The 24,559-nt window shown below is 38.6% G+C and overlaps 1 protein-coding gene across 9 annotated transcripts in view; it reads right to left on the minus strand.

Annotated features, from left to right (window-relative positions):
* The window catches only part of LOC124609023 (serrate RNA effector molecule homolog), a 199,970-nt gene that overhangs the window by 14,256 nt on the left and 161,155 nt on the right, over window positions 1-24,559 (minus strand). For 8 of the 9 annotated variants that reach the window (XM_047140040.1, XM_047140038.1, XM_047140042.1 and 5 more), the window contains 4 exons: window positions 19,376-19,402; window positions 15,678-15,845; window positions 14,916-15,053; window positions 14,704-14,828 (listed from right to left, as the gene is read on the minus strand). In XM_047140040.1, coding sequence (XP_046995996.1) covers window positions 14,704-14,828; window positions 14,916-15,053; window positions 15,678-15,845; window positions 19,376-19,402 — 458 coding nt within the window. The remainder of the gene's footprint in view (window positions 1-14,703; window positions 14,829-14,915; window positions 15,054-15,677; window positions 15,846-19,375; window positions 19,403-24,559) is intronic. The other variant, XM_047140041.1, reaches the window with a different exon arrangement.

The raw sequence follows: 24,559 nt of genomic DNA on the forward strand, positions 1-24,559 counted from the left end.
AAAGCTTTCCTTTGTTGCCATGCAAAGCTTGTTCTAAGCCTACATAATTTTGATAGCACTGGAATGGCAGTATTACAGTGGAATCCTCACAATCCTGTGACCTTGCTTCCTTTGTCACCTCATCAATGTCATACTGTTTTAACTGAGACTTACTTTGTTAAACAAGTTACACGAGCTCCACTGGACACAAATCATCATGAATTTGCACATTTTAACTGTTCAACAGTGTCGATTTACCTCATTGTCATCATTGTGGTATATTCTTTGATAACTTATCGGTATGTGGCTTTATCGATAGCAGGGACAGATGACTGATTAGCATTTGCCAATAGTTTTCAAGGGGGGGGGGGGGGGGGGGCACCACTTTCCAAATTCATTTTTTGATCAAAGTTTGGTGTGGCATGATCAATAATACATCGACAGGTTCAGTCATTTTAGAAGAGCAAATGACACGGCAAAATTACTTGCATTTCTAGGAAAATTTATTTACAGAACAGCTTGAGGAAGTTCCTTTGGCCATGTGGACTACAATGTACTTTCTGCATGATGGAGCCCCTCCGCACGTTACCAGATGTGAGGTAACATCTCAATAGCACTTAGCACAATGACTGAACTGGTGATGTAGGGCAATTAACTGGTGACCACGACCATCAGACCTTACACTGTTAAGATTTCTGTTTCAGGGGCTGGACGAAGTCTGCGTAGTACAAATGAAAGGTGAATATGCGTGATTAACTGCTAGATTACATCATAGACACTACTGTCCTCATTAAGGAATGTACACAGGCATTCATACAAGCAAACACAACATCTTCTCCCAAGAATGCACAAATGTACTGAAGCGATGGTAGGATATTCAAACAATTATCCTGAACTGCATAACAGCTGTAATGCGAGGTGTACAACAATTCCTAGACATGAATGTCTTAAAAATACATGTTTTTCAATTGATACCTTGTAAAATGCATGGCTGCCAACTATTATGTTTGATCACTTTAGTTACAGAACTATGGGAAGTTACTAAAAAATCACAAAAGAGGACATTTTACAATTTTATGTTTTAAAAAAGTGGAAAAGGTACTGTTTAAATTTCACTACTCATATGATTTTGAAATGTTTTACAGGTTGTAAAAATTTACTTTCCAAGTACGTAGTAAACTGCCTATGAATGACATTGTTGCCACGGCTTAGGCCGGTATTACACTATCAAATTTCTTTGTCAAAGATTTTTGATGGTGTAATAGGGACTTTGTCAAATGTCGTCCAATATTTGATCAAATCTAGGGCCTCGCTGTAAATTTGATCAAAGAAATCGCTTGTCTTCTGTTCACACTTCACTGCAATGTGACATGTTACCACATGGAGCACTAGCATCGCTGTAGCGTTCTGTCATCTGTCTGTCGTCTGTAGAGTTTTTATAAACATTGTCGGTAAATACAATTGGTGTGTGCCGACAACTACAAAATTAGTAGAGATGTATGAAGCTGATGAGGCGCTTTAGAACGTGAGGCACCCTGAATACAAAAATAGATTAAGAAGATTGGAGACCTGACCTGACCTGACCTGACCTGACCTGACCCAACCCTCTCCTGTAGCAAGGAATCGGAGTGTTACAGTGAGCCTGTCTTCTTAAGATTGGCAGTTCTTAAGTGAATATTGTGCTTTGTGATATGAGGATACACTTCACTGAGCACATACAGAAATGTATGCTCATCCATTCTTAAGTAATTGATGTACGACTTGACGTCATCCACTGTAAGCTCACATAACAAGTTTTGTTGAATGCTTTTATCGTGTCGTCGTAAAACCCACGGCTTCACCCAGATTAGATTAGTTTTTCGTTCCATAGCCCCGTGAGGAGATCCTCGTGGATGTGGAAAATGTCAATTTTTTAAAGCTGAAATAAGAATACTAATAGTATACATCATTTGTTTCTATTAAAAATTTCGTCAATGGAGTAGAATGAGTTGGGCACTAGTAAGTATTTCAGGCTCCTTTTCAACTGATCTTTATTTGTAACTAAATTTTTTATGTTTGCTGGCAAATTATTGAAGATGAGTGTTCCTGAGTAGTGGACCCATTTTTGAACTAAAGTAAGTGCTTTTAAGTCCTTGTTCAGATCATTTTTGTTCCTGGTATTGTATGTATGAACTGAGTTGTTTGTTGGAAAAAAGAGATATTATTTAGGACAAATTTCATTAAGGAGTAAATATACTGAGAGGCAGTAGTTAGTATACCCAGTTCTTTGAAGAGGTTTCTGCAGGACGTCCATGAATTTACTCCACAAATAATACGTATTACACGCTTTTGGACTCTGAAAACTTTTGTTTGACTTGAAGATTTACTCCAAAATATTATCCCGTATATCATTATGGAATGAAAGTAGGCAAAGTATGCAAGCTTTTTCATTTTTATGTGGCCTATGTCTGCTATTAACACCCGAATTGCAAATACAGATTTGTTAAAGCGTTTCTGCAGTTCTGTGGTGTGCTCCTCCCAACTGAATTTATTATCAAGTTGTAATCCCAGGAATTTAAGACTGTCAACCTCATATGTATGGTTCCTTTTTTTCCTCCACTTCTTTTCTGCATGTGCACACAATGCAATTGCGGTACGTGCAACTGCTGCAGTTAATAACAAGTTGTTGTCAGCCATCTTGAACTTTGACGAAAAATTTGATGACAGTGTAATACCCCTTCTAGCGCTACATCAAAGATCTTTGTCAAATATATTTGACGGAATATTTGATCACATCTTTGACAAAGAAATTTGATAGTGTAATACCGGCCTTACCAAAATGGGTTATGTTGAGAGATGAAAATTTTTCCTTCTCTGCATTTCAGTTTAAAGGACACAAAGAAAACTGCTTTCCAACCAAATGACATCACAAATTTCAAGGCATTTGTCTGTAAGCTGTAGTGGTTCTTCTAACCAAGTGACATCAAAAGGTGCGCAGTTCACCTATTTATCCCTTCTTAATAACATGCACCACACTGACACTTTTATAGTAATGGCCACGTCCTTGAATTTTTTTTACAACTGTCCCAGGGGTTAATTATTATAGACCAATGAAATTTTCAGTAATTTTGTGACATTATCTGCATAAAATGGTTTTATTCATAGTTTTAGGAATCAAAAACACTATGTTTATAGTATTAGTTGCTAAGAATTTATTTTGTTGTTTTGTCAAAAATGTGATGAATTACACTTTTTTTGTTCCTTCGGCTATTGTAAACAGTTCAAATAAAGACAAACCTCACACAAACGACAATATGAAATTAAACAGTGTAAATGATATTTTGAGTAAAGAAGAATGGGTAGAAGCTTTGTAGATGTTCCAAGTACCAGTAAACATGGATTTGCTTATCTCGTCAATTGTAGTAAGAAGTGGTCTTTTTTGCGTGTGTTAAACACACAAGATACGTCACACAAATGTGCCAGTAATATTTTAAATAATGACATTAATGTCTGGTCTTTTTGGGCTCGAAAGTCTTCTAAGTGGCTAGTCCTCTCAATGTGTTGAGTTTTAAATGAGAGTCAAATGCTCTGTGGTTTAACAAATTCATTGCACATTCGCTCAGATAACATAATCTTGCGTAAAAGGAAATTTAATTTGGAACTAATGCTTTTCAAAGCACCGTTCACAATATTTTCCCACGGCCTGTTAGAAATGCTTTGTTTCAGCAGTTGCCAGAGTGCCAGAACACATGCACTACTGCGCGTGGCCAGCTACAATGACGGAGGAAGCGCATATGTTCATACATATTTGGCATTAAGAGGTCTTACATGATGTCATAAAAGAACTAGGATGCTCCAAGAGCAATGGAATTTCCTACACCATACTAAAATGCACAATTCAGCTTAAAATGCACATTCATATGTCCAGATTCACAATGAAGTAAGCCCCAACCTGATATTAAGATTTCAGTGTGGTTTTCGGGATGCAAATTTTCTTGGAGTACCAGTACTGTATAATGTAATGCTTGGTTCTTCATTATGGCATACTGCCACACGTGCCAGATGATGAAAAGGTACACTTGAAATTCAGTGAACAGTCGAAACTAGACAATAGTGCGGGATGAAACACTTTGTTTCTAATAAATTTACTGCCTCTGGGGAAAAAATTAATAAAAGCCACATTTATTTAGCAAACTGATAAAAATAACTTCATTGTTCTACAAGGTGATTGACTACCAACAACATGGAAATAAATTAAAATCAGAAAACTGAAACTAATAACAAATGTTAGCCTTCCATAATTATGTGAAGGTATTTTATTCACTTGATAGCTCCCAACCAAAGAAATCTGTTATGTTTTCATTCGATATGAGAAGTGTAAACAAAAAGGAAACAGAAAAATCACTAAATGGAAACACGGCTTATGTGGACACTAATCCCCTCCCCACTACAATCCAGATAGCTATGTGCATGTGGCAATCTGGCAGCTTTGGCTTGACAGAAAATTTTTTTCTGGGTAGCATCTGGCTGCTTGTTGCCACTGCTGATACAGCTAACAGCCCCACTTCAAGTAGCCGGAAGCAGGAGAAGGTACTGCCCATACACAAATAAACTGCACATGTGTGTGAGCCCATGGGCAACTGCTCAAACGAACTTAATGTAAACAGTTGTGACATTACGCTCGTTGGCAGCAGTTTACTGTTATGAAGTATTGCATAGCCTTCACCCTAAAGCCTTTGAAACATTTTCCTGTTTATTAGTTCTTACCAGTCAAAATTACAAAAATTAACTGAAGGCTAAAATATTGAAAATTTTCCGGAATTCTAAAAAATTCCCCACATTTCTCCTGGATGTCCCAGGCCCTATACACCGGGTAGCATCACTGATATTAAAGTTGTTAGTGTCCAATTACCCATTATTTACTTTAAAGATAAACCGAGAAAGATGTGCACCACAATACTACTCTTGTGGAATCAAGTTTAAATACTGATGAGAGAATTTTTAATCTCTTGAGTGAGGAATTGCTAGGAGAAGGAATTTCTTGGAAAAATTGCATTTCATTGCAAATGTACAATGATGGGGCATATAAAAGGAGTCATTTCAGAAAGTTCAACAACATACAAGAATACGAACCTGTTCCTGCCTCTTGCTTCATTTAGCTCCATAAACAGGTGTGAAAAGCCTTGAATATTTTGATGTTGAAGATTTTGAAATGGACATTTACTACTTTTGCCAACAAAGCTCAAAAAAGTCTACTTTTTAAACTTTGTCAAAATACATATAGCAATAAACCCCATAAAATACTGAAGTATGTTTGTATAAGATGACTCTCGTCACTCCAATCAACAGAAAGAATAATTGAACAATGGGAACCTCTGGTAAAATTTTTCAATGAGAAATCTTCAAACAATATAAACAACTCTCACTTATGTAGAGTACAGCCTATTCTAAGTAATCCAGTTACTAAACTCTAAATTCTTTTCTTGCTCAACACTCTTTTGTTATTCACCAAACCAAATGCATCCCTTCCAAAAGAAGAGCCAGTAATTCATAAACTTCATAGCACACTAGTTAGTAGTTAACCGATTTACATATTTGATTGTGGGATTTATCAAACCTTCTGCAGTACCTACTTCTGGTTGTCAGCTGGAACTAAAACTTCAAACAAATAAATATTACACATGAGATGAAGATATTGTCATTGGTGTAGACACTAGAAGCTACATTCGCCATACCAAGTTTTGAAAATCTGTTATGAAGATAACAGATCTTTTAGTTACACCAAAGAAAAATTTTCAATAGATGACTTCTTAGAAAAACATTAAAGTCACAGTCATTGAATCTAGACAAAGTAAATCTTTTTCATAAGTTGTCAAGTTGAATAAGCTATTTCCTGACATCCTACCTGATTACAGAAAAAAAGAAACATTAGAATTGGAGTTTTCAAGATTCCAATTTGATGACTTTCGAACAGTGGAAGAAGAGAGGGCTGATATTGCATGAGCCGGTAAAATATCTGCTACATTCAATGCATTATATATTAAAAAGAGTGTCACCGACCAAACTTACATTTGCATCACTGATTGTTCCTCCCAGTACTGCTGCCTGTGAGACTGCTTTGGAGAGCAGCAAAATGAACAATTTGTTTTCAGGAAGAGCATGTTACCAAAATAATTCCCCAAAGGATCAGATTAGTGCTGCGAAGAGTGCAACAAGATTATCACTCGAGACAAACAAAGAGGAGACAGTTGATGGGGAAGGGTTGTGAATATAAATTATTTAAGACAGGCCTCTCATTTAATTCGGTAAGTAAATTTTGTTCTCATATTTTCCCTCACTTTCGTAAATATTTTGTAGTATGTATGTTTACTGATTTTGCAGTATTTGAAAATTATAGTAATGTTTCTAAAGCACCCTTGATTTTTACTAATTTTTAGCCTTTTTCACTTTAAATGATTTTTCCATTCACATGTTTAATTCCTGGAAAATCATCTTTATTTTGTCAGAAAGTATCTGAAATATAGTGTTTTGAAAGCCTAATCAGATTTGTAATTTTTAAAATTTTGTGACCCCCTCATCAACAGACGAAGTCGGCCTGCACGCTTTTGTGCTGCACATGTTCCTTCACGTTTCCACCTCACTATCACATTGGAAACAGTGGACCTAGGGGTGCTTAGGAGTGTGGAAATCTCACATATAGACTTTTGACACAAGTGACACCCTATCACCTGACCATGTTCGAAGTCTGTGAGTTCCGCAGAGCACTCTATTCTGTGCTCTCATGATGTCTAATGACTACTGAGGTCGCCGATATGGAGTACTTGGCAGTAGGTGGCACCACAGTGCACCTAATATGAAAATGGTATGTTTTTGGGAGTCCAGACCATCACACAGGAATTCCAAACTGCATCAGGATCCATTGCAAGTACAATGACAGTTAGGCGAGAGGTGAGAAAACTTGGATTTCATGGTCATGCGGCAACTCATAAGCTGGATGGCGACTGCATCTTTCAACAAGATCGAGCATCTGTTCAAAGTGCAAGTGCTATGACGGAGACGTTACACGACAGTTACATCCCTGTAATGGATTGGCCTGCACAGAGTTCTGACCTGAATCCTACAGACACGTTTGGGATGTTTTGAAATGCCCACCTCGTGCCAGGCCTCAACAAACGACATCGATACCTCTCTCAGCGCAGCACTCCGTGAAGATTGGGCTGCCATTTCCCAAGAAACCTTACAGAACCTGACTGAACAAGTCTGCGAGAGTGGAAGCTGTCATAAAGGCTGAGGGTGGGCCAACACCATAGTGAATTCCAGCATTACCAATGGAGGGCGCAACAAACTTGTAAGTCATTTTCAACCAGGTGTCCGGATACTTTTGATCACATAGTGTAGAGGTGCAGTGAAGGTGACAAGGAATTAGGCTGTCGATTTGTTGATTTCAGTAGCGTTGAGTCGATGTTTATGGATGTGTTAGTTACAGGAGAATTTCAATTGTAGTGAGAACTCTTTATGGGAATGTGTTTGTGCTTGTGCAACTTGCAAAATATTTGTAACAAAGAAGAATATGAGTGCTACTGCTCATCGTTCCACTTGCAACAACTTAAACTCTCCTCTCAGGTTCCTGCCTTACCATGCACTCACTCAGATATCACCACATATTTGGAAACAAAGTTCTAAATATTTAAAAGAACAAAAAAGTATTAATTTTACTGCTGCTCATTTAAGTTTCAGCAATTAAAGGTGTCCCCTGTGACTTGTGCCTAACCACACACTCAGAAACCGCCACAAATTCGGATAAAAACAGTGAAGTATTTGTAACAAGGAAGAATATAAATTTTACTGCTATGAGTGAAACAAGCAGCAATATAAGCCATCCTCTTCGGTTCCTGCCTAACGACACACTCGGAAATCACCACCTATTCGGAAATAAACAGCCAAATATTTATTCCATCCTTTGTTCTCTTATCACATGGAAATATTAAGTAACATCAAATATAGCAGAATATAACTGCATTACATTCATGACAATAATCCACAATATGTTAAAACACTAGGATGGCAAGGTTGGGGGGGGGGGGGGGGGGGGGGGGGGGGGGGGGATAGTAGCAAGTAGCAGAATGCGAAGCTTCTACCTCTGACACAGTAAACCACCATGTTACACCTTACATTATGGCTTAAATACATAAATTTTGTCTCATGCCTCGTTTATCATAATACATTTTGACGCCTTACAAGCTTTGATGCTTTATTAACTGACATTTAATAAAAAGTGTGACATGTCTGTGGGGCATTTTCAACGCGCCTTTACATGGGTCGTTTTGCAACTGCTCACTAAAATCAATAGTCAAAAGCCCACCAGTGACGCCACAACTTGATAAAGCAGTGTGAAGTCTACTTGATCCCACTTCTGACCACTCAGCACAATTAACAAGGAAAAGTTTACAAGCAAACACTACAGGTTACTCTGCTTGCGTCACCAGAGTACACTGCACCGCCACTGGCTACAGAAGGAAAATACACACACCCACATGTTGAGATCCTAAGGTCTTCTGCAGTACTTCACAGTTTTTGGTTCAATTCATCACGTTCATCAACTTTTGCTGTTTTTCTGGGTGAGCACAAAGAAAAGACCTCGCCCATGTTTTGCTGTACAATTTGTGATTGTAGCATGCAGGAAAATAACTCGACTGACATGTACCGAACTACTAATTTAAATTTTTTGATGAGCTTTCACTTGCTGTAATACACCTGTAACTATTTAAGAATTAATTAAATTCATTACCACTAATTGTTGTACAAATATTGTATTCTACATTTAATTTCCTTCCCTTATACGGAGTTTGTACAACATATTGGACAGGATTACAGTTTCTGATCATGTATGCCAATTACATATGTTTTTGCTCGTATTTTGTGGGTTTTAAAGTTTTTCTCAATTCTGCATTTCCCTCAACTTAGCATTTTTTACGCCTGGATCATACGAAAATGTAAAATAGGGGTTTCCATGTATGTAAGCGTATAGCATGCACGTACATATGTAACGATGTATTAGTACAGTTAAAACTACATTATCACAGGTATATACTGAGCATTTCCACTTTTTGTAGGAGCTGCTGGGAGTATAGGAATCTAAATAATTCTGATGACTTTACGGCCACTACTGACTTGTTTCTAGTTAACTGTAACTTTAGCTAGCAAAAAATGACAAAGCTCCAGTACATATGTTGTACATGGGCAATTTGCTATGAACTAAGCTGTTGTTGTACACAAGAAGAAAGCTTAAATTTGCTCCCATCCCAAAGGCTGATTTGAACATTGCAGTGCTTTTTTAGGCATAATCCTACTGGAAATGGTCTGCCCCTTTTTTCTGCCACCTTTTGCTACAGTGTAACTTAAAACTATAGTGAAACTTAGTATTTTTTCATATTAATAAATCATTATCACATGTAATAAGTAATAAACTGTATCCTAGGACCAACTGTGGGCCAAACTCTGGGCCTAGGATTTAGTAGCATGACATTTATTCATTGAGCTACCACGCCACTTACTTTATACAAACAACTTATTTCATGTAAGTCAGTTCAGTGGTAGCTTTATTGCAGCAGTGCACTGAAGTGCACCATTGAGTACACTGTGCTGCTTGTGAGTTGACACAGCTTGTTATACGAAGCAACTTATTTTGAATAGCCTCTGTGCTCTTTGGTTTAAACTCCTAAATTTTGTGCGTGTTTGTGTATTTATTAGGCACAGTTCCGCATTTTAATAACTGTCCAGAGTACGTTTTGCTGTCTTTAGTATGGATAGGGAGTGCGATTGCTGTGTTCAGATGCTAGCTGAGTTGTGAGTTGGTGATACTTCACTCACAGCTCCAGGCAATGCTGGCTTCGGTAATGCAGCTTGAGGGCTGTTGCCAATGGGCATCGTTGTGGCAGGCCAGACCTGAGGATCTGATGGACGCCCCAAATGTCCATCGATCAGTCCACTATTGAGGCTGCCACATATTGCGCTTTTCGAGGTTGACTCCTCAACCTGGGTCAAGTGGGAATCATTGCAAGGTGTGGCACGTTGCGAAAAACTTTCGGAGGACCTCCATTATTTGTCTGCCGAATAGGTTTCATGCATTGTCTGTGTCCGACAAACGTCCTGAGTCAGGTGCAGTTGTTTGCCCTTCTTCAGGGGCAACCTCTCAGACCACAATATCTGGGCCGTCTCACAGAGGGTATGATTACTGGTAGTTGGGAGCTCCAATGTTAGGTGTGTAATGGAGCTTCTTAGGGATATGGCTGCCAATGAGGGGAGGTATCCAGTGTGCAGTCTGTATGCATTCCAGGAGGAGTCACCCTACGTGCAGAACAGATGGTTCCAGGTTCCTTGAAGAGCGCAGATTGCAGCAAATTGTGGGTGGTGGCTCATGTCAGTACCAACAATGTGTGTCCTTGGATCAGAAATGTTCCTATCTAGTTTTGAGTAGTTAGCTGTAGTGATAGAGACTATCAGTCTTGCTTGCAAGATGACGGTGGAGCTCACAATATGTAGCATTATCAAGAGGACCAGTTGCAGCTCTTTGGCACAGAGCTGAGTGTAGGGTCTAAATCAGAGGCTTAACATGGTTTTGCAACCGTGTAAGCTGCAGATTCCTTGACTTGCTCAACAGGATGGTGAATTTTCACATTCTGGTTACTAGGTCAAGGGTCCACTACACAGATGAAGTGGCTATACAGGTAGCTGGGGATGTGTGGCCGAGACTTTGAATCTTTTTAGGCTAGAGAGGCATCAGTCCACAAAGATGCACGGCACACACAGGATGAGGGTAGATCTGGCAACAATCTTTATTGTAGCTGTGAACTGTCATAGTTGTGTTCAGAAAGAATCAGAGCTCCAAGTGCTGACAGGAAGCACTGAAGCTCAAATCGTTACAGGTATGGTAAGCTGGCAAAAGCTGGAGATAAGTTCAGCCGAAATTTTTGCAATGGACTTAGCCAAGTTCAGAAAGGATATATTAAATACAGTTGGTGGTGGAGTGTTTATTGCTGTCAGAAGTATTTTCCCTTGTTGTGAAAGTGAAGAAGATAGGTCTTGTGAGTTAGTATGGATAGTGGTTATACTTGACAAGTGGAATACGTTAATAATTGGCTCCTTTTACCGACCCCTCAACTTGATGACACAGTTCAAATAAAACTTGAGTCTCATTTCAAATAGGTACCCCACTCGTACATTATAATTGGTAGCAACTTCAATCTAATCTCGATTTGTAGGCAAAAATACATGTTTTAAGGTGGCAATAGGCATAAAACATCGGCTGCAATCATACTGAATGCTTTCTCTGATAACTATTTTGAATATATAGTGCAGGAGCCCACTCAAAGCGTGAATGGTTGCAGAAACATACTTGACTTGCTAGCAACAAATAATCATGAGCAAATTTGGAGAATCATAACAGATACAGCAATTAATAACCACAAGGTTCTTGTAGCAAGACTAAATACTGTACCATCGAAACCCACCAAAACTAAATATAAAACGTATCTATTTACAGAAACAGATAAAAATTCTGCCTGCGCCTTTCCGAAGAGAGGTTCTCCACTCCTTCCAATCTGACTATGTAAGTGTGGACCAGATGTGGTTTTTATCCAAAGAAACAGTATCAATGGCAGTTGGAGAGATATATTCCAAATAAATTAATAAGAGATGGTACTGATGCTCAGTGATGAACAAAAGAGATCAGAAAACTGTTGCAGAACCAACTGGAAAAGAATGCAAAATCCTAAAGATTGGTGTAGTTTTACAGAAGCTCAAAGTTAGCGCAATTTTCAATGCAAGATGCTTTAATAGTTTCCACAATGAATGTCTGTCTCAAAATCTGGCAGAAGGCCCTAAGACACTCTGGTTATAAGTAAAGCACACTAGCAGCAAACAGCAAACAATACATTCACTGCACAATGGCAACGGTAACATTACAGATGGCAGTGCCACTAAAGTAGATGTAATAAAAACACTTTTCTGAAATTCCTTGAACAAAGGCGATGAAGTAAATATCTAGAAATCAAATCATGAAAAACATCAGTAATTTAGACATAGATATCCTCCTCAGTGTAGCAAAGCATCTAGAATCACTTAATAAATGCAAGGCCTCCAGTCTGGGCAGCATACGAATCATGGTCCCTTCAGAGTATGGTGATACAATAGCTCCAGACTTAGGAATCATATACAAGACGAAGCAGACAAAACGCATGTTTTTCGCTGCTGATCACTGATGGTGCAGGGTTTATTCAAACATTTGATTTCAAGCAGCCCCACAAAAAAGTCACAGATCGACAGATTGGGTGACAGATTGCCATGCCGTGAAATGAGATGTCCTGGGAACATTTGTCAAACTACTTCCATGGATGCTCTCGCAGTGTGAGCTGTGGCACCATCTTGTTGGAACCACACTTTGTCGTTCAATTTCTTTCAAATTCTGGACAAAGAAAGCTGTGTAACACTTCAACGTATTGTGCTGATGTCACAGTAACTGTGGTTCCTTCCTCTTCAATAAAGTAAGGTCCTAGAATCCTTATCTTGGAGATAACACACCAAACTGTTACTTTTGGGTTGTGGAGAGGTTTCTGGTGTAGTTCATGTCGGTTCTCCAACACCAGTATTGACAGCTCTGCACATTAACTTAACTACCTAGGTGAAAATGGGCTTCATCACTCATGAATAACAGGATACCTACATTTTTCATAAGAATAGCATCCACCGTACACAAAATTCTCAAGCTGCACAAAATCAATTTCACTTAGCTTCTGGACAATCATTATTTTGTACTGGTGAAATCTGAGATCACGATGTAAGATGCAATGAAGCAAATGACATAATACGCCCAATAATATAGCCTGTCGCCTAGTAGACCGAATCAGACTAGCAAAAACTGCCGTTCTCACTCTGGAGTTCAGAATGAACGGGGAAGACCAGGTGGTTCCATTTTCATCACGGATCCACTGCTCCTAAATGCATGTCCGACATTAAACTTTCGACAGAAAAAACATAGAGTCATGACAACAGAATCACTGTTTCTAAAGAACTGCTCAACCGTGAACGTATGATTCTCTGTTCTCCAATGCTCGATAGTGACAAACTGCATTGTCTCAGCTATCTGCCAACGACCACTTATAGTCAATACCCTCACCCATCACCAAGTACTACTGATTAAAAAAAAAACACGCTTTCCCTCTGCTCCACACAGTACAACACCTCACTTGTCAAAATATCCGTAACTAAACACAGTACAGTAGCACAGTAGCACAGGCCATATCAATAGTCAAGAAAGGAAATAGAAGTAATCCACTGAATTACAGACCCGTATCAGTAACGTCTATTTGTAGTAGGATTTTGGAACATAAACTGCATTCCAACATTATGAATCATCTTGAAGAATACAATTTATTGACAAATAGTCAACATAGATTCAGAAGATATCATTCTTGTGAAACACAACTATCTTTTTACTCTCACAAAGTAATGAGTGCTATCGACAGAGGATGTCAAACTGATTCCACAGTTTTAGATTTTCAGGCGGCTTTTTTACACCATTGCTCAAAAGAGAGTTCTATTCAAACTGCATGGCTACACAGTATAGCCTCAGATGTGCAACTGGATTCATGATTTGCTGTCAGAAGCATCACGTAAGTCATGAAAAGTCATTGAGGAGAACGTAAAAAGTATCTACTGTTTACCAAGGAAGAGGCCCTATGCTCTTCCCGATCTATATAAATAATTCGAGCGTCTCTCTTAGGCTATTTGCAGATGATGCTGCCATGTCTTCTACAGTTGTCAGTTCTTCAAAACCAATAGAAAAATGATTTAGAAAAGATATCTGAATAGTGCGAAAAGTGGCAATTGATTCTAAATAATAAAAAGTATGAAGTAATCCACATGAGTACCAAAATGAATGTGCTAAATTTTGGTTACACAATAAATCTCACAAATCTAAAGGCTGTAAAATCAACTAAATACTTAGGGATTGCAATTATGAATATCTTAAAATTGGGACGATCACACAGACAATGATGTTGGAAACAACTGATTTATTGGCAGAACACTTAAACAATGTAACAGGCCTTCTAAAGAAAGAGACTGCATTCACTACACCCATCCATCCGTCCTCCTCTGAAGTATTGTTGTGCAGTGTGGGATCCACAGCACATAGGATAGATGGGAAACACGCAAATTGTTCATAGAAGGGTAGCTCAATTTGTATTATCGCAAAACAGGGGGCGAGTGCCACAGGTATGATACAGGAATTGGGGCAATCATTAAAACAAAAGACATTTTTGTAGTGGCAGGATCTCCACGTAAAATTTGAATCACCAACTTTCTCCTTAAAATGTTTAAATATTTTGTTGGGCCCACCTACATAGGGAGAAGTTACCATTATCATAAAATAAGAGAAAGCAGAATTCACATGGAACGAGTTAAGTGTTCTTTTTTCTCCACATGCTGTTTGAGAGTATAATGTTGGAGAGGTTGTCTTGAAGTTGGTTTGATGAACTGTCAGCCAGGTATTTAACTGTGAACTGCAGAGTACTCATGTAGCCATAGATGTGAAAAGAAGGTAATGCAAAATATACTACAAATGAATTTTTCCCAAAACAAGAAAAATATCACTTCTTTCCTCTCATCATAACATCTAAATTCAACAATGATGGACTGCTAACAAAAAGTCAATGACAATGACAAAACCAAAATGAGAAAGGATACATGTCAGGATCTTTATGCCCAAGTTTGTTATATTCTTCATCTGAAATCAGCGTGATTGGCTGGAGGAATGATGCAATTTTCTGTTCAAATGTACGGCAATAATCACTCAGCTCCTGTGGTGTAACCTGGAAAGTAAATCAATGTACTTGGTTTACTGAGATAATACTGTAAGCCACCATTCAATGGCAAGTTTGTATCAATGTGATACATACCTTGGAAGATGGAGGAATGCCACGGGCATGCATAATACCACATCTGTTCGGCATTTCATCTTCATTTGGATATTCACAGTGATTGTAGTAGTCAACAGAGTGAACAATACGCAGATATAAAAGTAGTTTGTCGAGCACCTGTAACAATGATGACACATAAATAAAACTGCCTTTGTGCCAGTGTGTGGTACAAACAAACAAACGAATTCTTTCAACTGAACAGAGGGAGGGGGAGAGGGAATAGAGGGTGGAGAGAGAGAGAGAGAGAGAGAGAGAGAGAGAGAGAGAGAGAGAGAGAGAGGTGGTGGTGGGGAGACGTGGTGTGGTGGTGGTGGTGGTGGTGGTGGTGGGGAGACGTGGTGTGGTTGTGGTGGTGGTGATGGTGGTGGGGAGACGTGGTGTGGTTGTGGTGGTGGTGGGGAGACGTGGTGTGGTGGTGGTGGTGGTGGGGAGACGTGGTGTGGTGGTGGTGGTGGTGGTGGTGGGGAGACGTGGTGTAGTGGTGGTGGTGGTGAGGTGTGGTGTGGTGTGGTGTGGTGTGGTGTGGTGTGGTGTGGTGGGGGGAAATGGGGGTGGGGTTGGGGAGACGTAGTGGTGGGAGGGAGTCGATGTGGTGGTGGTGGGGGGGGGGGGGAAGACGGGGTGGTGGGGGGGAGATGGGGAGGTGGTGGGGAGATGGGTTGGGGGGGGGGGGAGGACAGGGTGAGGGGGAGACGGAGGGAGGGTAGGAATGGCAGGAAGAGTTCATATTTACTGTTGCACCTTTATAAGAGTTTCATCTCGCTCCACTGTCGCTGTTTCTTCTGTTTGTTGAGACTCTTCTTGTTCAGAACTGTGCCCCAAGAGTTCCTCTTCCTCTGCTGAAGCTTCTTCAATTAAGTAATCAGTGATGTTTTTCAATATGGGATTCTTGGATACCAGTCCAAAAGTCTACAAACAGAGAGAAAACTCATATTACACATGTTTCCAGCCGCCAGTACATGCCTTAGTATAAAAAGTGTTTTAATTTATTGACTGCATCATAGCAATATGCCTTGTACAAATGGAAAGAGCAAAATAAATTCTGCAGAGCTCTTGATAATGCATATAAAGTGCCCCAAGAGAAAGCCCAACACATGCTATGCCATAAACATCAACATTACAACATTTTTTAAGACCTTCAGTAAAAATTATTGGTGACAAACAACTAGCAATGGTTACATTAACAGTACATCTTGAGTTTTATAATACTCAGGTAAATAGTTGAATACAGTTTTAACAATTTGCTAAACTTTGTATTTCAGTGTCAAATAATAAGTACCCAAAATAATAGCAGCATGCATGATAACAACACATTTTGAAAACAACCACAAATATATACAGTTATTCCTTGCAACGTAAAGAGAACAGTAGACTCAATGATTTAAGAAAAAAAGGATCTTACTGGAAGTGGAGAAGTAGCAAACTACGATTTTAAATTCCCTGACTAACACTTCACTTCACTTCATACCCAGCTATAACAGGACAAGTATCTGGGGGAGCTGTTACATTTGCCAGGTCACAATGATGATAATGTTCGGTTTGCGGGGCACTCAACTGTGCTGTCATAAGTGCCCATACAAATTCCAATTTTTTTAACACAGTCCAATTTTTCTTTTAACACAGTCCAATTTTTTTTTACACAGAGTCCAATTTTTTTTTTACACACAGTCCAATTTTTTTTTACACACAGTCCAATTTTTTTTTACACACAGTCCAATTTTTTTTTACACACAGTCCAATTTTTTTTTACACACAGTCCAATTTTTTTTACACACAGTCCAATTTTTTTTACACACAGTCCAATTTTTTTTACACACAGCCCAATTTTTTTTACACACAGCCCAATTTTTTTTACACACAGCCCAATTTTTTTTACACAGTCCAATTTTTTTTACACAGTCCAATTTTTTTTACACAGTCCAATTTTTTTTTACACAGTCCAATCAAGCCACTGTCCCGAATGATGATGATGATGATGATGATGATGACAATAACACGAACACCCAGTCCCAGGACAGAGAAAATCCCCAACCCAGTCAGGAATTGAACGCTGAACCCTGTGATCCAGAGGCAGCAATGCTAGCCATTAGACCATGAGCTGCGGACATCAAGTCACAACAACAGCAATTCTTGAAATATAAATCTCATACACACATTTATAAATCAGCAACAGAGTGGGAGAACACTAACAAAGTTGGATATGATGGCAATGTTACCTTGGAAAATTTAAGCATTGTTTACAATTTACATGGTAAGATGTGCCTAGAAGTTTAGTGACTGCAAACTACAGACCTGAAAATTGTCACAATAAAATGGAGCTAAATGCAGCACTACATGTAGAGGTTCCACACTGCTATAGGTAAAATCAACTCTGTCTACAGTTACACCGAGCCATGCATCATCAGTAGCACACTTATACAAGGGGGGGGGGGGGGGGGGGGGGGCAAAAAAACCAGAATTTCTTTCTAGAAGGCATATACTTTATTCTTTTCAAATACAACCTTAATCTCCTTCGAAGTACTCTCCATTAGCATTCATTCCAGTGTTTGAAGCACCTTTTAAATTCGTCCTCTTTGATACCTGCTAGCACTTTCATGACATTCCGTTTTATGTATTCCACATCCGCAAAACGCTTCCCTCTCAAGTCTCTTTTCATCCTCGGGAATAGGAAGAAGTCCGAGGGTGCTGAATCTGGCGAATAGGGCATGTGGGTCAAAGTAGTCATCTTCGTTGAGGCCAAAAACTGGCGAATGCTGAGAGCTGTGTGCGCGGGAGCATTGTCGTGATGCAGGAACCACACGCCAGAATCCCACAAAGCCGGACGTTCTTGCGACAAACTTCCGCGAAGCCATTTCATAACCTCCAAATAGAATTGTTGGTTTACTGTCTGGTTTTCAGGGACGAATTCAGAGTGTACAATCCCTCTGATGTAAAAAAAAAGATCAACATTGTTTTCACATTCGATTTCACTTGTAGAGCTTTTTTTGGTCAAGGTGAGCCAGGTGACTTCCATTGTGATGACTGTTGTTTACTTTCTGGATCATACCTATAGCACCATGACTTATCACCTGTAATGATTTTGTTGAAAAAATGTGGTTCATCTTTGAACCCATCCTTCATTTCAAGACAGGCTTGTACGCGACGATCCCTTAGATCTCCGGTAAGAAGCTTTGGCATGAATTTTGCTGCCACTCTTCGCATCCCCAAATCGATGGTCAAGATGCGCTGAACTGAGCTCCAGGACAACCCAGACAAGTTCTCGAGTTGGTCGATTGCCCTGCGTCAATCTTCACTGATGAGATAATGGATTTTGTCGATGTTGTCTTCGCTTCAAGCAGTTGAAGGTCGACTGGAACTGGGCTGATCTTCAACCACCATTTCTCCCTTTTTAAACCCAGAAAACCATTCTTACTCTTGTGTTTTACTAAGAGCATGGTCTTTGTAGGCTCTCTGAATCATCGCAACAGTTTCTGCTGCGTTCTTGCCGAGCAAGAAACAAAACTTCACTGCCGCACCCTGCTTGTAAGAACTAGCCATTTCCTCGTGTCACGTCTGCACTGTATGCACACTCAAAGAACTGCCAAAGAAACCACACTTCTCACTGTTGGGTGACGCCACGTGGCAGAATGACTCAGCAGAGCTCCTACTACAACCCTCTGGTGGCGCAAGCTGCTACTCCAAGTACACGAAGTGCAGCATTACAATTCCGGTTACTTTTGGGTTCTCCGTTGTGCATGTACAATGATAATAATTTTTACAGTGACTCATGTAGTGGTTGTTTGGGGCTGTGTGAAATATATCCAGATCATCATCATATTAACTCTGAATTACATCAGAAAATGTTGCGGACTGCCTGTGATTATTTTCTGTTACAGCCACTAATATTGAAATTCAACCTGATAGAAGATATTAGAACACCATGGCCATATCACATGGGAAAAAAGCCATTACCATTCTCTTCAAACGAACAATACCTGCTCATTAGTTACAACATACCCATTCTCATTTTCATCTCCAGTCATATTACTCATTTGATACAGCTCATGTTATAAACAGGTAGGATATAGTTTCCCCTGCACATTCAGCTTCTTTAGAAGGTTTGTTTACAGTTCTCTTCAACTAAAGTTGGACTTAAATGTCGAGTAACTATCAATGATAAGCTAATGGACCACAAAATCTGTCATTTCAACAGCAATACTGACTGTTTCAATTTTTTTCATTTTTATTTTATTTTATTTTATTATTATTATTATTTTTTTTTTTTAATTCACCCCCACCCTTCCACACCAAGACATTAGTTACAATTGCCCCATGCATTAGAGAATTACATTGGAAATATGTACATAGACATTACTGATTACATACATTATTACTGAATCCATACAATAGCATATAATATTCAAAACATTGCTTCTGTTGTTTAAAAATATGCTACTTACATCTTTCTTATGGTCCAATAGTGCAGACTGAAAATATTTACAACAATAAATTTATGAAACCGTAAATACAAAGAAGCTACAAAGCAAGTGATAACAACAAACCTGAAATCAAGATTCAAACCATTTATCTCTATTATACGTTATAATTTACCTCTGGTAGTCTAGCAGAACAAAGTTCTACTTGCTTCAAAAAACACGCATAGAAAGTAAAAGTTACATGACACGTGGAATGAAGTAATAATATTTTTCATTCACTGATAGTCTATCACATGTTCAAGTATTTCTTCCCTAAGGAATCAAACACTATTCAAACCTATGTTAAGTCTAGAAAATTCTTTATGTCTAAAAATTGTAATGTAAGTAATTAAGTTGTGTGCGGGCTTGTGTGTGTGTGTGTGTGTGTGTGTGTGTGTGTGTGTGTGTGTGTGTGTGTGTGGGTGGGTGGGGGGGGGGTGGGGGGGTGGGGGGGGGGGGGGGGTAGGGGGGTGTGGGGGGGTGGGGGCGCGCGCATGTTTCCCATTACCTGATGTGACTTTGTCATCTCCAGCTAATACTGCAGCTCACATAGTGCCAGGCATAATAGCTGCTACTTACACAGCATCTGCTTCTGGTGCTAAACAACAAAATGATGAAATGATAGATGCAGGACATAATTGTGGCCCACCAGTATCAGATTCCTCAATAAGCTGTGTACTGCTGGCAGAGTAGCTCCCTAAGGATAACCTCACGCCTTCAAAAGAATTTGATGCCTTTTTGGAAGCAACTAGAAATCAGGAAATAATATTTCTGACCGCAAAACAGTAGACTCAACATTTTGTAGCTCTCGAACAATTAACTGATAAACAAATCCTAAAAACCAAAGTGATCACTGAACGTTGTCGCATAAAGCAATTGTTAACTGTGATTAAAACAGAAGCAGTCGTTAAATGAGATATGTGTTCGTCACTTCTGCAGTGGTGTCGGTATGTCCCAAGTATCACTAATGGCAAAGCCAATACTACGCAAGTGACTTGGTCTCTTTGAAATCAAATCAGGTACATACAAATAAAACTATGGCACTCCAGAGCAGCAACAATTAACCTAATGCAGCTTGTTATGCAACAGCAGATTGACAATGTTTTCATCGAAGAACTATATTGTTATCAACACAACTTAACTTGAAACACTAGACGCACTAAGATATTTAGCACAGTTAACATAAGGAAACTTGAGCTAAGATGTTTATATAATTACATATTATTTTCCTTTGCTCCTATGCATATGGAAAGTGTAAATGTTCATGAATTATGTTGCCACTGTTGATATATTTCAATTCATCATTACATTTTTTTTTACACATTTTACTATAATTACACAGTTTTATATGTTTCAGCTTCAAGCTACATGAAATTAGATAACTTTTTTTTAACTCTCACTAGGCTGCTAATTAGAAAAATATCAGAATCAGGTTTACTACAAGTTGTATTGTGTTTAGCATTGTCGCGGCCATTACTGTATTGTACTGTAAAGGGTTTCATGTGATGTTGAGACTGGTAGCTGGGCAAACAAAAGACTAGCAGTACAAAGTTTTCTGAATATTAGCAATTTTTACCAATTCAGAACTAAAGAGTGTGTGCACCAAGAAAAGTTTGCCAAATAGCGTTTCTTATGAAGTCATGGCCGTATTCATGAATACCACTGTTGCATCAAAATTATCATCTACATTAAGATCTTGGATTACAATGGACAATGTTTTCACCACTGACAGAGAGAGATTGTTCTATGTCAAGCATGCAATAAGGAGATTGACTGCTCTATAACATCCTAACACATTGCAATGAGTCAACAAAGAGCAAAGTGAGCAATTGTCCTAGAAGCAAATGTTATTAACGCACATGCAAAAAACTCCCAATCCACATAAACGAATTTTTCCTGATATGTGCTCCATTATGGTTGCTGCAAACATTCATTGGTACAAACTCTGAGTGACTGAATATCGCGCATTTACAAAAAAGTTCTTCAGGCAACAGATTCCCGATGAAAAGCTTTTTGTTACCAGAATGCTCTGAAAAATGTGTGGCTCTATGTAAGCAACAACCAAATATGGATAGCCATTGACAAAAAACAGATGTGTGTGGAAGTTTCACTGCTGACCTTATTGGTGGCACTCTCAAAGCAATTCTAGCAATGTAGCTGGAACACGCAAATCATTCAACAGTAACCGATTTTGTGCATGACAATCTTAAAGTGTTGTGTCCTGAGGAACATTCAAGAAAACAAAGTTCTTGTTATGTATTCAGATGCTTCAATCTACAGGCTGATGGTGGGAATTGCCCTTCGTGTATTATGTCCATGTTTAATCCACTTCACCTGTTTGGCCCATGAACTGGAACGTATTGCTGAAGAAGTCCATGGTAGCCACCCAGAAGTAAATAAAATACACCAAAAGAGTGTTTCTGAAAGCTCCACATGATTTGTCACTCTACAGAGAACTGCCGCTGAATGCAGCATTGTCCCCAAACATCTCCTAATGAGGTGGGGTACATGAAGTAAAGCTGTTGGTTTTTATAAAGAACATTTACAAACTGATTCATTTCTGAGATAATCTGCACTTCCTGTACAACGCATAAAATACTTTACCTGAACCTAAAATTGAAAATGCTTTGGCGTACATCCAAAGTCAAAGAATTGGAATTCCACTGACCTGCCTTTGCATAAATCATTGGAGATTGCTGAAAATGTGACATGCAAGCAAACTAACGGAAAGACCAGAAGCTGGCAGAAAAAGTTCTAGCACAAACAAATACTGAAATGCTTCTCACAGAATTTGAAGATGCTTTAGATACTGCTTACAATAAAGCATTCAAGGCACTCCACCTGAAGTGCAGAATTGGGAGAAAATCTGTCTCCTGGTAGACATCTGAGTTAACAGCAAAGTGGAGGGAAAAAAGGATCAGTGAACAGCTGAAGGAGCTACAGATCTTCTATGCAACAGTCAGTACAAATTTTCTCTGTGGCTAAGGACAGTAAATGCATTGCTGGCTGTCAGAGGAACATATAAAAGGGACAGTAATAGCAGAAGTAGCGGAACTCAAACATTTCAGCAGATCATCATCAATGTGTTTCTTCCAACTCAATTTCTCATCAATGCACACATCCAGAAATTTTGAATATTCTAATTTAGCAACAGACTTCCATTCAAATCCTATATTTATCAATGGTATTATGCCATTTCCTCTACAGAACTGTATATACTGTGTTTTCTCAAACTTTAGCGAGAGTCAATTTGGATAGAACCAGTTGATCATTTTCTGGATGACATTATTAACAATTTCCTCAGATAATTGTTGTTTGTTGAGCGTGATTACTATACTTGTATGATCAGCATAAAGAACTTACTTTGCGTTTTTATGAATACTGAGTAACAAGTCATCAATATACATTAGCTTAGTGCCCATTGTTTGCTTGCGTAGACTGTATGGCCTGAAGAGATCCCCCCCCCCCCCCCCACCTTATTTAATCGAATCATTATGTTGTTCACGAACAGCATCATCATCTAAGCTTTTCATGCTAATTAAGGCCATATAAGCATGGTCTTTTCCAAATTTACTTCTGATCAAAAAGTGATTCCAGTAGCTGGAGTCCAAAGCTTTTGTTAATCATGCCTTTCGCACTCTTGTGGAGATAGTTCCATAGCAACTTTCATCCCCTAACAAATATTTCTTTATAGCTAACTGACAAGTGAAATACCAATTTTCATAAATTTAGCTTCAATTTTTTTTATTTTTAACCAAAAAGTCAAATACTAATTGTCATAGATGTAGCCTTAAAAATTCTTTAGTAGTTCTTTAGTTATTTATTTTCAAAAAACTTTCACCCATTATTTTTTCCCATTAGTGGTTGAATTTCCAAAAATGTTGAAATAAGCTTTTTTTTTGTTTTTTAATTTTCCGACTGAGAAATGAAATACCAATTCTCATAGGTCTAGCTTCAAAATTCCCTTAACAGCGACATACTTTCAAAACGCCTTTCATCCCCTATTTCACCCCCTTACAAGTGGAATTTTGGTCAATCCCTTCTTCAACTATGCCTACAGTATATGATGCACATCCTCTTCACATTATCCTTAGCAGTTTGGGGTGGGCAATGATGACTCACTGAATCAGTCTGACCCCATTTCACCCCCTTAGGGGCTGAATTTCCAAAAACAGTGAAACACCTATTTTTTAATCTCTAATCGATAAGCCAAACACCAATTTTCAAAAGTGTAGCATTAAAAATAATTTTACAATGAAGTATTTTCATGAAACGTTTCACGCCCTTAGGGACTGAATTTCCAAAAACTGTTAAGACATGTATATTTTATTTCTAACAGAAAAGTGAAATACAAATTTTCAAAGATTTAACTTCAAAAATGCTTTCACAATGAAATGTTTCCATAAAAACTTTCATCCTGTTTCACCCCCAAAGGGGTCGAATTAAAAAACTAGTTTTTTTTCCTGAGATACCAAATTTAAAATTTCATAGATTTAGCTTAAAAAACGCTTTTATAATAAAATATTTCCACAAAAAAATCTCATTCCCGTATTTCACCACCTTAGGCGTTCAATTTCCAGACACAATGAAACAAATTTATAACCGAGAAGTTGTTCATAGATGTAACTTTAAAAAATACTTTGGTAGTTCTTAATGAATGACTTAAAAAAAAACTTTCACCTCCTATTCCACATCCATGGCATTAAAATAAATTCCAAAAGTGCTTAAACATGTATTTCTTTAGTTCTGACTGGGAAACCAAATACCAATCTTTAAAGGTCTATCTTCAAAACTGCCTTAATAGTGACGCTAAAAAAATTCATCCTCTATTTCGCCCCCTCAGCAATGGAATTTCGAAAAATCCCTTCTTAAACGACGCCTACAGTAAAAGATCCACACCTCCTTCAAATTTCAAGTTTGTATCCTTAGCAGTTTGGGCTGGGGATGAAAAGCCAGTCAGTCGAGACATTGCCTTTTTATATAATGAGATTAAAAACAATAAGGGACCCAAGACTGAACCCTGTGGAACACAGTTCTTGATACCTCCCCAGTTAAGAGGCTCTGCTGATTTTTGCAGACAACGTGTACTGTTAATTTCGACCTTCGGCATTCTTCCAGTTAAATATGAATTAAACCATTTGTGCTCGGTGCTATTAATACAACAAGTCT

This window comes from Schistocerca americana, chromosome 1 (genome assembly GCF_021461395.2).
Source record: "Schistocerca americana isolate TAMUIC-IGC-003095 chromosome 1, iqSchAmer2.1, whole genome shotgun sequence".
Lineage (NCBI taxonomy): Eukaryota > Metazoa > Arthropoda > Insecta > Orthoptera > Acrididae > Schistocerca > Schistocerca americana.